This window comes from Lates calcarifer, linkage group LG2 (assembly GCF_001640805.2).
Source record: "Lates calcarifer isolate ASB-BC8 linkage group LG2, TLL_Latcal_v3, whole genome shotgun sequence".
Classification (NCBI taxonomy): Eukaryota; Metazoa; Chordata; class Actinopteri; family Centropomidae; genus Lates; species Lates calcarifer.
The window spans coordinates 18,952,423-18,966,299 of NC_066834.1; the positions used below are offsets into that span (position 1 = coordinate 18,952,423).

The 13,877-nt window shown below is 39.6% G+C and overlaps 1 protein-coding gene across 3 annotated transcripts in view; it reads left to right on the forward strand.

Annotated features, from left to right (window-relative positions):
• The window catches only part of LOC108897746 (myocyte-specific enhancer factor 2A), a 40,770-nt gene that overhangs the window by 21,837 nt on the left and 5,056 nt on the right, over positions 1-13,877 (forward strand). For 2 of the 3 annotated variants that reach the window (XM_018697507.2, XM_051076391.1), the window contains exons 3-7: positions 775-978; positions 10,191-10,325; positions 10,531-10,744; positions 11,609-11,662; positions 12,670-12,836. In XM_018697507.2, the coding sequence (XP_018553023.1) occupies positions 775-978; positions 10,191-10,325; positions 10,531-10,744; positions 11,609-11,662; positions 12,670-12,836 (774 nt within the window). The remainder of the gene's footprint in view (positions 1-774; positions 979-10,190; positions 10,326-10,530; positions 10,745-11,608; positions 11,663-12,669; positions 12,837-13,877) is intronic. The other variant, XM_018697508.2, reaches the window with a different exon arrangement.

The following is a 13,877-nucleotide window of genomic DNA, read 5'->3' on the forward strand; positions in this document are numbered from 1 at the left end:
CAATCAGTAGCATTCCATTAGAAACTAATTTCCAGGTTATAGCTACGCACTTTGGAGAGTTCAGTCTCAGGTCTTTCCTCATTCTTGACCCACCTCCTCCCTCCTTATTCTCTCTTTTCAATGTGACACTGACACATTTTGAATCTCTTCTCTTATCTCTTAAGATTATGAGGTTGTGACAGTTGACCTTGTGTCAGCAGTGCATGCTGTGTTCATTGGCTCATCATCAGCAATCACTGAATGCCTGAAATGAAACAGAGATGTCAGTGCAGATGTGGGTTATTATTTCTATTGTTGCACCACATTTTGACAACCACACCACATTCCTCAGATTATAGGCTGCTGTCAAATTCACACTGTCAAATTACCTGCCCTTTTGCCATCAGCTATTTGGATTTCATCACCGAAAAGGGAAGGCCCTTTTTTTATCCACAAACAAACCATGGATGACAAAGAAATGCTGAATTGCTTTTTATTCTGCTCTGACATGACTCCACTTTTCAAAGAGAAAATTCTTCATCCCAGATTGCAAAAGATGTATTTTTTTAACTGGGGAGTACTTTGAAGAAACTCCTTGTCCAATTAGTATTTTCATTGTACATCTTTCACCATTACATCTTACTTGTATAAATAATGGAGTCTTCCTGTGTCAAGACTGATGATAATTGAAAAATACAATCAGCTCTTAAACTAATGGTAAACTCATTATCTTTCCAAAATGTGGAGTGAATAATGGAAGAAAACTAGACTGATCCTTGGTGTCTCTCTCTCTAGGTGACGTTCATGAAGAGGAAGTTTGGTCTGATGAAGAAGGCCTATGAGCTGAGCGTTCTGTGTGACTGTGAAATCGCCCTCATCATCTTCAACAGCTCCAACAAGCTGTTTCAGTACGCCAGCACCGACATGGACAAAGTCCTACTGAAATACACCGAGTACAATGAACCCCACGAGAGCAGGACCAACTCTGACATTGTAGAGGTGAGTGGTAGAAAATCGCTTGGTCGTCTCTAACTTATGCCACAATATCAGTGCTAGTGTTGTTATCGAAGGGTTTGGAACTGACAAAACGGGGGAAGGGGACGGGTCTTATTCATGCTCAGTCTGAGTTTGCAGAGAAAAATGTGAACTTTCTGTTTCCTCTTTATTTTGGTTGGGTGATCTGTTGAAACCTATTGTTCTGTTTCAGTGTAAATGTTGCTGTGTCTGCCAGCTAAATGCCTAAATACACAAACACATCCAACAACCTTTTTTCATCAACACTGTGTAGAGAGTAAATACAGAGAGAGAAAAAAAACAGAAAGAAGTAACTGAGAAGAGGAAAAGGGGGAATAAAATGAAGAGCTGGGGAAACAAAAAAAAGGAGAAAGAGAGAGAGAATTCTTTACACTGTGAAACATTATTGAGGATTTACACTCAGACTCTTTACTTACCCATCAGGCTTGAAAATCCCTCAATATTTGTTCTGAAAGCTCTGACACTGTTACCATCCATTTAGAGGATTAAGGAAGGAAATGACTGCAGTTTGCACTGTAGAGAGATGAATTCCTAGAAAGCGTAGTGACTGCAGATTCAGCAGATTTTGTCCAGCTGTTGCAGCTTGCGGTGCGCTCCGACCTCTTTTAAAATTAGGGGCAATAGGATGTACATTTTGAAAGATATTTTAGGCATCTTTGTCATTCATTGGAACACATAAATGCCTAACTAGATGTACAACACGACATGCACAATGCTAAATTAACCTAGGTGATACCATCCCTGTAACAACACAGGCAGTGGAGTCATTTTATGCTGCCTCAAGAACAATAGAAACAGACTCTCAGGACGTAATGTTTGGAAACTATGTGGGAAAATTAAATCCTAATATGGAGGACAAGAATAATAAAATTACAAATTAGAACATCCATCCATTAGAGTATGAAAAAATTTAAATGACAGTTTTATGAACATCATATACTATAGGTCTGTGTATGATGTGCATGCTAATATCTTGGTAGTGTTGATAGATTTTTAGCATTTATTGTTGTAGAAAGTGAGTAAAAGTGAACGTGTAGCAGCTGAAGTTGATAGTGTGTTTTGATAATGGCAAGATTCTACAGTGCCGATACAAAATGGATTCAATTAATAATGAAGAATAATGACTGAGATTTTCTCATCATGAATTCGCAGGAAATAGATAAAAACTTAGCAGTGACTGCTAACAGGTTCTGGCCCTCCAACTCTGGATAATGCAAATCATCTGTGTGACTGTGTTTTAAGCATGAACACACCCCGGTGATAGCTGGCCTACTGGAGACGCAGATGTTTTCAGTGATAAGATCCAGTCATCCGCCTGTTCTGTGGGGTCCTACAGCATCATCAGTGTGTGGTGACGCCGGCAGTGTTGCATCATGGTCCCTGAGCAGCGCTGTACTGTCTCTCGCAGCACGTACTCATTGCCACTGCCATTAAAAATGAATGGTCATCTTGACTCATGTTCTGGCTGTTTATGTAAGCTTCTAATGCGTGTTTGCCTTGCTGAGAGCCTGCATTTACTGCTCCCACCCATCCCGTCCTACACACACACACACACACACACACACACACACAGCAGCGCTGCAAATGCAAACTGTCAAACTTAAAGGAAGCTAAACTTCCCAAATTAACTGTGTTTATTTTCAAAATGCTTCTTCCCTCTTCCTGAAAAAGAGAGAAGCTTCAGTGTTTCAGGGGAATTCAAGCATGACTTCCGGCTGCTTTCTTTCCTCACTCAGTGTCTTCTGTCCCACCAGATTCATAGACTTGTAACCTTTCTAAGTAAATTGAACATTGTTTCTCAAGAGGAATTAGACAATTTTGGACTGGAAAGAAAAAAAATATGAAGCAAATGCAGGCAAAGGGATGAATAAAAGCTGAATTCATCCTCGTAGATGTGGTGAAAGTAGTGGTTGATATGCGTCATTGATATTGCCCATAATAATTCCAAATATCAGAATCACATCTATTCTCCTGATGTAAACCACAAACAGACATCTGTGTGACCTCTGTAAGCCATTTGCCAGGCTTTATTTGCCTACCTCGAACCCTTATTTGTTTTTTCCCGCAAATGTCACGCAGATAGACAAATTGGTTAAAACAACGCCTGGAAAGTGAGAGGTTGCTCTTTTACATATCGGTCAGTCCGTCTGCAACATTTAAGCATGGAATTTGACTATGTGTAAAGTAATACGCCACTGGCTACAACAGACTTCCCATGTCGGGAGGGAATGGCAGACAGCCTCTGCGGATTCATTGTCATTGTTTGATGGAACACGACGTTTTCTGATGATTATCTCTCTGCCACAAACACACAAACAGCCCACAGGTTTTTGTCCTACACAGGCAGTCCTCACAGGAGCATACACTTTGGTTGGTTGATTAAGTATGTTGAAAGTTAAGCCAAAAATTTTAATTCTACTCACTTGTAAAGAAAATATGAGCTGTAATGATACTGAAGATATTCCTCTTTTTTCATTTTTAAAAGAAGATAAATTCAGGACATTGGCTGACATTGGTGAACGGTACTCAGGCTGCATTACTGACCAGAGAAACATCAAACTGTGCGGCTTGACAGTGATGATACAAGGCATTTCCCCCTCTTTTCATCAAGCCCTCCTAGAGTTAGCTAACCACCATTCATGTTTTAAAGGAATACTTTGACATTTAGGGAATTGTACTTATTTGCTTTCTTGTAGTCAAGCACATAACCCCCTCCAGACTACATGCTCGTTTTTATGTAGACTAAGCAAACCAGATGTAACATGTTAATGAGCTTTAGAGGTGCTAAAAATGGAGTTTGTTACCTTTTGGACAGAGCCAATCGTTTACTCCTGTTTTCCATTCTTAATTTGTGTTAAGTTAACCAGATGCTGGCTGTACACAAATGAGTGTGGTATCAATCTTCTTATTTGACTCTTGTCAAATTTTAATCTTTAAGCTGTTTGTCCCTTTATAACATTCAACATCATGCTGTTAACTCCACTCCCACATTATATAAAGCAGAGTTTTAAGGAGTCTAAATAGTGTTAACATGTAGCATTAACAGATGACCAGATGGTCAAAGGAGATGTGATTTGAATCACAACACGGTGTAACTCACAGAGTCATGAAATAATGTAGGGAGTACTCAAATCACAGGTGGCACTAAGCAGTGGCTAACAATGTTCAAACTGAAGCTAAATGCTGCACTAATTTCAGTGCCTGCCCACACAGATTTGCACCAATCAAGTGACCAGTGCCAACATCATCAGTTGAGAACAAACATTCGTGACCACAGATATATACTGATTTTCTAGCAAAACTGACTTTTAATTTCAGCTTGACTTTAAGCAGCATACTTTTTTAAAATAAACTCTACAGATCTATCTCCACATGGAAGAGATAAAAGTGTAATGTCAACCTTAAAAGGTGGACGTCAGGAAGACTTTTTTTCTGTAATGAAGATGTCTGCCAGCTATAACAACTACAAAGTCCCAACTGGTCAGCTAATCTCACAAACAGATTGCTTTTGTCATAATAATGAGACAGGTTTGTGTGCTGCAGAGTTGAGTTTCAACAATAACAGAGCAGCAGTCCAAGGTATGCAGTGTAGTCATTTCAGCCTGCAGAGCACAGAGATGAATAAGAACCATAACAGAAAGTGAAAACTAGAATATACTGAAACACAGACGCTGTGGTATACAGCACAGTGGCTGTTTTGGTTTAGACCTGTATGATAGGATACCTCATGAAAAAAAGGTGTGTGGACTGGCATTTGAAAGTGTGACCTGAGCTTATCTCTGCCAGAGATGTGTCGAATCACATCTTAAACACTCTCGTGCCTGCCCTATTCTTAGCCAGTAAGGCAATCACCCGACTAGAAAAGACTCACTCCAGGGAAAGAGGGGGCCTTATTTTATCTTTGATGCAGCCCCAACAGCAACAAGGCATCACCCTCATATGTTAAGATGCTTAACGTTGCAGCCCTTGCCTCATGGTGGCAATGATCCAGATGCCTTTGGTGATCCACTAAAGCTGACTTTGACATTTGAGATGATAAGGAGACACACACTCTCAGATCCTCCAGCAGACACTTTAAGATAGTCTTCAGTTCCCAGACGTGATGTAGTGGTTTAAACTAGCATCTGTGGAGCCACATATAGCCCCAAATCCCTCTAGACCCTCCTCTCCTGGGTCTGCTCTGTGTCCCCTCATACTGTCCGCTGTCCTTTCTCTAAAGAAAACAACTTTCATAGGAGCTGGAACTCCCCCATATTTAAGGATAAACTGTAAAGCTACCTTAGTATGTTGTGAAGTATTTAAGAAACTGGGGTGATCACATGATTGGTAACAGCTGTCCTCCCTCCTATTTTGCTTGTAAGGTCAAGTTGAGTTCACACATGAATCAGAATGGTTGTAGAGTAACAAACTGCTGATGCTGAGTAACTGAAGACTTTCCAACTGCTGCTTTTTGTCTCATTTCTCCTCATATTATTAACAGTAATTACTGAGACTATAAATGACTGAATGTCATTGCTAGAATACAGTATTTTGTTCTGGATTCGTGCCAACCATATAATTACAATGCACTTGCACTACCCACATATACCTCCATGTGCAGGTACTTCCAAGGTTCTGATTGCAATTCTGCAGTCATCAATCAATTTTAGCCTCTGAAAGCAGAGATGAATATAGTAGGGCAGGTTTATTTTACAGCTGTACATTTGTTTTTGGTTTTTTTTGTTTTGGTTTTTTGTTTTTTGTTTTTTTACAGTTTCAAACATGTAATTTCCTGCATTCTGGTGAATTTTTAATGTGTGAATCACAGTGTAACCTACAAACAGTAAATCAACTTTTAGGACAAATAGTTTAAAATGTTCTGGAAATAAGTTTTCCACAGCACCGTCCCTGTGTTCCTCCTGATTTACCAATGAAGCTGCTTTAGCAAGCCTAGCTAACTAGCTAGCTAACATTAGATTGCATTAGCTAACACTAGCTAATTGGCTAGCTGGCTTGATAACATTTGGCTGATACAAAATGTCATTCAGAGGTGCAGGTTGTGAATGAATGTGAACATGGTAAATATGTAATATTATGTAATAACTCTGACTTCGGTCACTTGTCACTGCTGGCTCTGAGGGTGATGCCAGGTTATGTACCACAATACCTCCCTGGGATAAGTTTGTGATAAAAGTCATACTTGATACTCTGATGCTTTACTGTAGCAAGGGCAGGGCCTTGAATCTGATTGGATTTTTGCAAGGAATAAGCAGTGAATGGTAAATTATACAATATAGTTGGTATATTGGATCAGCAAACTATATGTGTCTCAGCTGACTTGTAATTGGAAATCAATGGGTGGAAAAATGCACTGTCAAATGATTTTTCCAAATAAACATTACTGGGAAGGAGTTCTATGAGAGGTAAACGCAACAAGTGTATGTTTTGTTTTGTTCTTTTGATGCTATAAAAAAATTCTTTTCCTTCACCTTGTGTGTTAGAGTGTCCAGTTATCCAAAATGTACACAACTCATGGATAATTCATTCCCCGCCTGTCATTTTGACTGATAATTGTTGGCATTGCTACACAGTGACTCTCGTAATGTACCTCCATTTACGTTTCCATAATTAGACCAAATGGCATAATTGTTAAACAGTGGGTCCAACAAGCAGGCAGGTTGACAGGTTGAGGGAAAGCTTGGCCTGAAATAGCTAAATACTGCGTGCGTCGTTTGGAATTTTAAACTGTCCAGCTTGATGTTTACTAGAGCGTGCAGAGACTCATTGAGCGTGCAACACTCATTGAATTGAGCAGGAATTGAGCGTGTGACTTCTTAAGTGGTCACCAGTTGTTAAAGTGGAGTTTCAGTCCGTTGGTGAAAATAGACTCGCAAGTGAGTGTTTAAAGCTTCTAATGACTAGTGTCTGGGAACGCAGAGGACATGTGGTGGACAGACAGTCAACTGGCTGCTGTCTTGGTCTGTCAGTCCGTCCTTTTCACGCCATGATGTGTAATGTAATGAGGAGCAGAGATGAGATGATGGATACCAGAGAGGTGATGTCATGGTCCAGGCTTGCATGTTGTTGGTATGATTTGATTTTTTTTGCAGTGACTCCTGTGCCAAGGTCCAAGTGCTGAAGACTAACATCCATCAATTCATCCAGCCATGTTCTAAACCAATTATCTAAACCAAATCTTTCTGAACCCCCTGAACAATGCCAATTATTTGCTGGGCTTCATTCTATTTTCAGTGGGAATTACACATTGTCTTTTAATATGATGCATGACACATTTTGAATTTAAGTATTTGAAATATGCAGTCACACAAGCTTCAACTTCAAGTTATAATATACACTTGTATATAGACATAATGTGAAAGGTGTTGTTTTTGAGCCCACAGAGTATTAGCAGCCAACTGAATCTACTTTTCCTTCGATCTATGGAACATTTCAGCGTCTTTCAACTCATTATATTGGCATTTCAGCCTACAGCTTAACTCACACTCAGTACCTTCACGGGCTGATTTTTGCAGCCAAAAAACTATAAACACTTGCTGGTGAGCATAGTGGAGCATCAGGAGCTAAAGAGACAGATATTTCACTCAGGAGTTGGTGGAGACCAAAACAGAGCAAAAAGCAGAGCAAATATTGGGATAGTGGCCAAAAACATGACTGACTGAATGAATGCTAATGCTAATGCTAATGCTGCTGCTGCATGTGCAACTGTTTGCAAACAAGTTTTTCATATCAAATTAAAAGATGATAGTATGTCAGTGTTGTTGATAGCTTGTCTCCGCAGCCTCCAAGTAGCCAGATAAGGTGTGTTGACTTTTTCATTTTCAACCTCCAGATTTGGATATTCAAACTGCCAATATCCCAGTCACAGACTGACTTCTCTAACTTGCTTCATCTAGTGCATCTCATGAACTGACTTCTATAAACTTACCAACTTGCTGTCATCTTGTAATTTATTAACATTATGTTACATGTTGAAGATATGTGATGTAAAGAAACTTTTATGATCCCAGGATTAAATTATCATCAAACCATGAGCAGGATATTGACATAAGGATGTACACATGATATTAGTGGCTGTTAAATGAAAGTAAAGACAATACGTTTACGTTTTCTCTTCATACTCTAAAAATGATAATTTCTTAATATTGTGTCTTGAGGTTCCACACAAATTTTGCAAATTCTGACAATCAAAGCATCACTAGTTTCAGTTCTACATTTTCATATGCATATGCATTTTTATCTGTAGCAATAATACTGTGCTCACACTCAAATTGCTTTTTATGGTTGATGATGAGTACACACCTCTATGGGGGAGCTGATGTTAAAATTAGGTTCTTCCTTCCTCAAAGCAGCATTTTCTTTACCAGGACTGCCTTTCTGCAGTGCTGTGGATATTTGTGAAAGCTGTACTGCTCACAGTAATATGATCCTCCACAGACAGAGGAGTTTGTGCTAATGAATCTCATTTGACAGCTATATCTCTGTGATTAACAGCCAACTCCTTGCCATTTATTTCCCTGTCTACCACCCTGCACCACTACAAACACCCAACCAAACCCAAAGTTGTTTCAGGCCTGCTATAAAAAATATCTGCTTACTCCAGTCCATTGTGTTTACAAGGCTGGTGTGAATATAGATGAGCAAGACTGTGATGTAGAGCAGCATCTCTCCAGAGGAAACCTCTAGATGTCTAATGTCTGTACTCCTCAGACCAGCTTTTTGTCTGTCACGCTGCTTCAGAGCTCCTAAAGGCAAACCCACTGTCAGACCCACAAGAGTAGAATGATATACAGTCCATGCAGGCAGACAAGTTTTGGCTGAAGCATAAATGCAGCTGTTACGCTACTGTACTTGTAAAACATAAATGCATTTCTAGAACTGTGATTGTAATTTATAGAGCACTGAAACCAGATCTGTGTCTTGCAGAGTATAATTATGTAAGTCGACTGCCTCATTGTTTGCATTAATGAGTATTGTAGTGATGCCAGCAGCTCTTTTTGACTGCACTGTGAGCTAAATGCTAAAGTCAGCAAGCTAACATACTTACCCAAAGTAATTACCCAAAATAATTAGGATTCCTCATTAGGGAATGTAGAGATATTTCCCTAGATAAGTGAAAAGTTTTACCTGCTGGGGATCACCAAAGTCATCGGTATATGTCGTCTGAATGCCTGTAACCAACTTCACAGCTATCCATCTAATAGTTGTTAAAGTATTTCAGCCTGGACCAAAAAAGTGGACTGACTGACTGAGAGAAACATTGCCATTCCTAGGCCCATCCTACTAGAAAGAACACAGTTACTGTGCTTTATTTTCTAGATTACCAACTCTATGCTGCAAGCTTTTGGTCTCTCACTATTGTTAATGGATTCTCCAGAGAGACACTCAGATAATTAAGTGCTTGACAAACATGTGAATTAAACCAGCAATCGGTTGGTTTGCCTGAAAAGTCCTTGGAAACATTTTTCCCAATAAAAAATAAATAATGTGTAATGAACCAAACACTGGCTACGTTTTGTAATGCTTTTGCAAAGTTATTAACACATTAGAGGCATTTTACCAGAGAATAAAAATGTGTTTCCACGTCCACACTGATTAATGAATCAAAACAAAGAGCTTATGGAGATTGTATTTACAGAACTGCAGGAATGTAAATACGGCCTCAATGGTGGGGATGTATCTGTATATTCTGAACCTCTTGAGAATCAGATCTGGTTTTAAGTCTCCTTAGTGGTTAGTTGTCCTTCCTGCTCTTTAACCACCAGAACCATACATATCTTGTGCTCTGCAATACCTCAGCTTGTGACATGGACAAATGTTATGATATAGAAATAATCAATTATTATTATGTTACATGTTTAAACTGCTCTGCCTCAGATGGACTCTTTTTTACATCTAATCTATTTATTCTATTTATCTATATTTTGTAAATCTCTTTAAACAAACTGGTTTATTATGATTTATGACATGCTTCACCCTAAAACAAAACACACAAGTTATTTGATCTCTGCTGTCAGTAGTCAGCTTACTGCTCTCTCTGGGACAACGGGGCTTTATCATTAGTCTCAAGTACAGGGCAGTATAAGCTGTGCCAAAGACCTGTTGATGTGGTTGTTATTTCTCTCTCTTTTTTTCCCCCTCTAAACTGGCCTTCCACCTTGTGCTTAATTCACCCACAGGCCCTGAACAAGAAGGAGCACAGAGGCTGCGACAGCCCTGACACTGAGGCCTCCTACGTCCTCACCCCAAATACTGAGGAGAAATATAAGAAGATTAACGAGGAGTTTGACAACATGATGAAGAGTCACAAAATTGTAAGGACAGTATGTGGGGCAAAAAGCCACACTAATCAGATGTTTGACCCCCGTTTACCCTCTCTGAGCAGTGATGATGTACCCACCCAAACAAACACATTAAGGATGCACATAAAATGACAGATGAAAAACAAGTGTATCATTAGCAGTTCAAGTATGACTCAAGCTCATATTAACATGGCTCCATCTGTTACTTTTCCTCTAGTCCACAGGCCTTCCACAGCAGAACTTCATGCATGTGGGACCAGGTGGCATGTCGTACAGCCCAGGTGCAGGAGGAGGTGGAGGAGGAGGAGGTGTGACTTCCCAGGCTCTAGCTGCAGCCACAGCAGCTCTGGCTGACAGCGGGATCCTCTCCTCACATCACACACACCTCCACAGAAACTCTCCACAAAGACCTCCCAGCACGGGAAACACAGGTATGTGTCTGCATGTGCTTAATACTAAAGGGTAAGGTGAGTGATAATTTGGACTTAAAAACACTGAACGACCAACAACTGTGTAAAAAAGTTTTTAGATGAGACCCTGTAGCATCAACCTGGCATAAAGGGTTCACTCACTATCATGATATTCTACAGAGGCATCAGAGATATCTAGTGATAAACTGAGAATAGCCTGGGAACAGGAACTGCAGAGGAAATTCTTAACAGTATGCACCATATTTCAGCCAGACACTCATTAATTCAAGTTGTGCATAGAACCTATTATACCAAAAATCCAGACTCTCTGCCATTTTCTCAGGGTTGTCGTCTCTTTGTGAGAAATGATGACAGGATATAGGTACACTCACTCACCAGCTTTGGTCCTGCTCAAAACTTAAACCCTTCTGGTCGCTTATATTTAATTACCTGTCATTACTACAGACTCCATGCTGGTTATATTTGGCCCAATCTTTACTCCTTCTCCCGTAAACAACTGTGAGAGATTGGCAATTTCTCTCTGTACCCATTTAGCCAATTTATGAACTTTGCAACAGGAAAAATATTTTTCATAAGATTTGGCATCCTCCATCTTGACAGATGAGAGGCAACCTTCAAGAACTCCACCTCATGCATGGTGTTTGTGTTGTTGGTGGTCTTTGTTTTGGTTTTTGAATGAATTTGAAAGTATTTACAAACAAATTCTGATGGGCAGCAAAGCCAAAATGTATATGTATGTATATATATATGTATATGTATATATGTCTAATATACATGTCAGTGGTTACAGGACAAAAACTGGTTGAAAAAGAAATCAAATAACAGTGTGTGTGTGTGTGTGTGTGTTTCTGTGTGTTTGTTCAGGTGGCCTGCAAGGTACTTCTGATCTGGCTCTGCAGAATGGATCTGGATCAGTTGGTATGTAGAGTATCTTACAGGAGTCTCACAAACACACTTTGACATATACAGTATGTACACACATGAGGACCACTGTTTTTGCAAACAGGTAGAAAGGTATAGAAAAGTTGTTAAAACTAATGCAGCTGGACTGGTTCAACTTTCTGAAATTAATCAGTGAAACGCTCAGAAACTCTAGTGTTCAGTGCACTTCTCAGTTTTTGATGCATCCATGTTTTCACAAATTAAAACCCAAGACAGTCAGACAAATCAGTAAATTTGACATGAAGTTGAATATGCCCACTGTTTTTTTTTTTTTGTTTTTTTACCAAAGAGTGACTTTTGACAAACATTCAAATCCAAAGATTCTCTTAATAAAATGGGCAAAGTTCATAAAGTCTGAAACAATAAACATTCCCTGTTAATCATGTCGCCTCAGATGGGGCCATGATTCCCAGGTTGAGAACCAGTTGGAGGTTCTGCTCTGTAGATGTATCAGCCAAGAATCTCATTGGATGAACATCACATTAGTTTGAACCTTCAGCTTAAAAGCCAGTGGAGGCATCTGTGTAATTCCAAGAATCTGGACGCTCCTCAGTGTCTTTGCTACTGGTCTGTCATCTGTATTTATCTTTACTATTGGGCACTCAGCCCTGACTGCTATCTGTCCTCCATGCAGACTATCCTCCCTGTCATCTCTCTCCCAGAACAGCGTGTCTCATATGAATGCTGCCATTATGTAATGTTAAGAGCAAGATAAGATCAATTATTCATCATTATCTTTTGTATAATATATAGCTGTACTTTGTCCATTCTCCACTCAGAGCAGTACAGTAGAGCTGTACTTCTTCTTCCATTTTCTTTTTCAGCTTAAAGCACCTTCCAAAACTTCAAATATTCAAAACTTGGGCAAGATGCCTCATGCTTTTCACTAAAAAGAAAAGACTACGAGGCGCAGCAAATGTCCCTTACAACGTGTCAGTCAGTTCTTCTGGTTCTTACCATCATTTTTCTGTTTCTCTGTTCAGTGAACGGTTTTGTGGGCTCACCTGGTGGAAACAGTTTGGGAAAGATCATCCCACCCAAATCTCCTCCCCCTCATCTTCCACCTCCTGGGAACAGCCTGGTCCCGACCAGCCGCAAGACCGACCTCCGAGTGGTCATCCCCCAGTCTAAAGGAATGATGCAAACACTGGTAAGACCTCAGCAAAAGTCTTCACAAAAAAAAAAAAAAAAGGTTAATGACGAGGAGAAATATCACAGTTTTTGTGGCCACTTGAAAGCAGGAAACTGTCAAAACAAGCTGACACATTCACAGCCACCTCCTTCTCACTAACATATGAAGTTGTTATGTTAAGCAATTGCGCACATAAATGTAGATATAATGAAGCACATTAACAGGAGCATCTTTAACTCCGGCCTTTCTAACCATATCAGAGTGGGTTAAATGTTGCGCCTCTCAGCTACTCATGGACAAACACAGGCCTTTAGGTTTTCAGAGCCTGAGTCTGAGTTTTATTAGGAACCAGAACAGTACATGATGTGCTCCAAGCTTGAGGGATGTTGGACGCAGTCAAGACCAGAGTAAATAGATGATGCACACTACCACAGAGTTGGTCAGCATCTTTTCAGAATAATTGGTTTGACACCATCTGGACCAGATGGTTGCTGGGTTTGCAAGTGAAATCATTGTTCTTTTAAAGTGGGGGAGGTAGTCTTGATCCATAGTCCCTTGAACTATTACTCTAGTCTTCCAGTTTTCATCGTGAAGTAACATTGATTTGTTTACACAGTGTGCATTCTCAAAGGTTGCTATATGTACGTTTTTTAATAAACAGCTGTTAATGCTAACCTTGGCTAAACTACCATATAGCACCTTTAAGGCTTAAGGTTTAGGCTTGCAGTCTTCTCCTTTTTTTATTGTTGTATTGCCACCCTTTACATCATTTTACTGCCATTATATGACAATATCTGAATCATAAGTCAGTACTTATGCATATATTTTTAAAAAAGTTTCAATTAATTCAGGGAGCTGCTCATCAGAACACTGTGGCACCAGTGGTCAGAAACTCTGGAAACTATTACAGTAATTACCCTTTTCAACTCTTTCTGTCTATGTATAATTCTGTCCCCACTAAAAAAAAAGGCATTTTAGCTTTATTCTTGTCCAGGAAAACACTACATAGCTTTGCATGAAACAGTATTTTTAACCACAGAAATCTACATAAATAGCAAC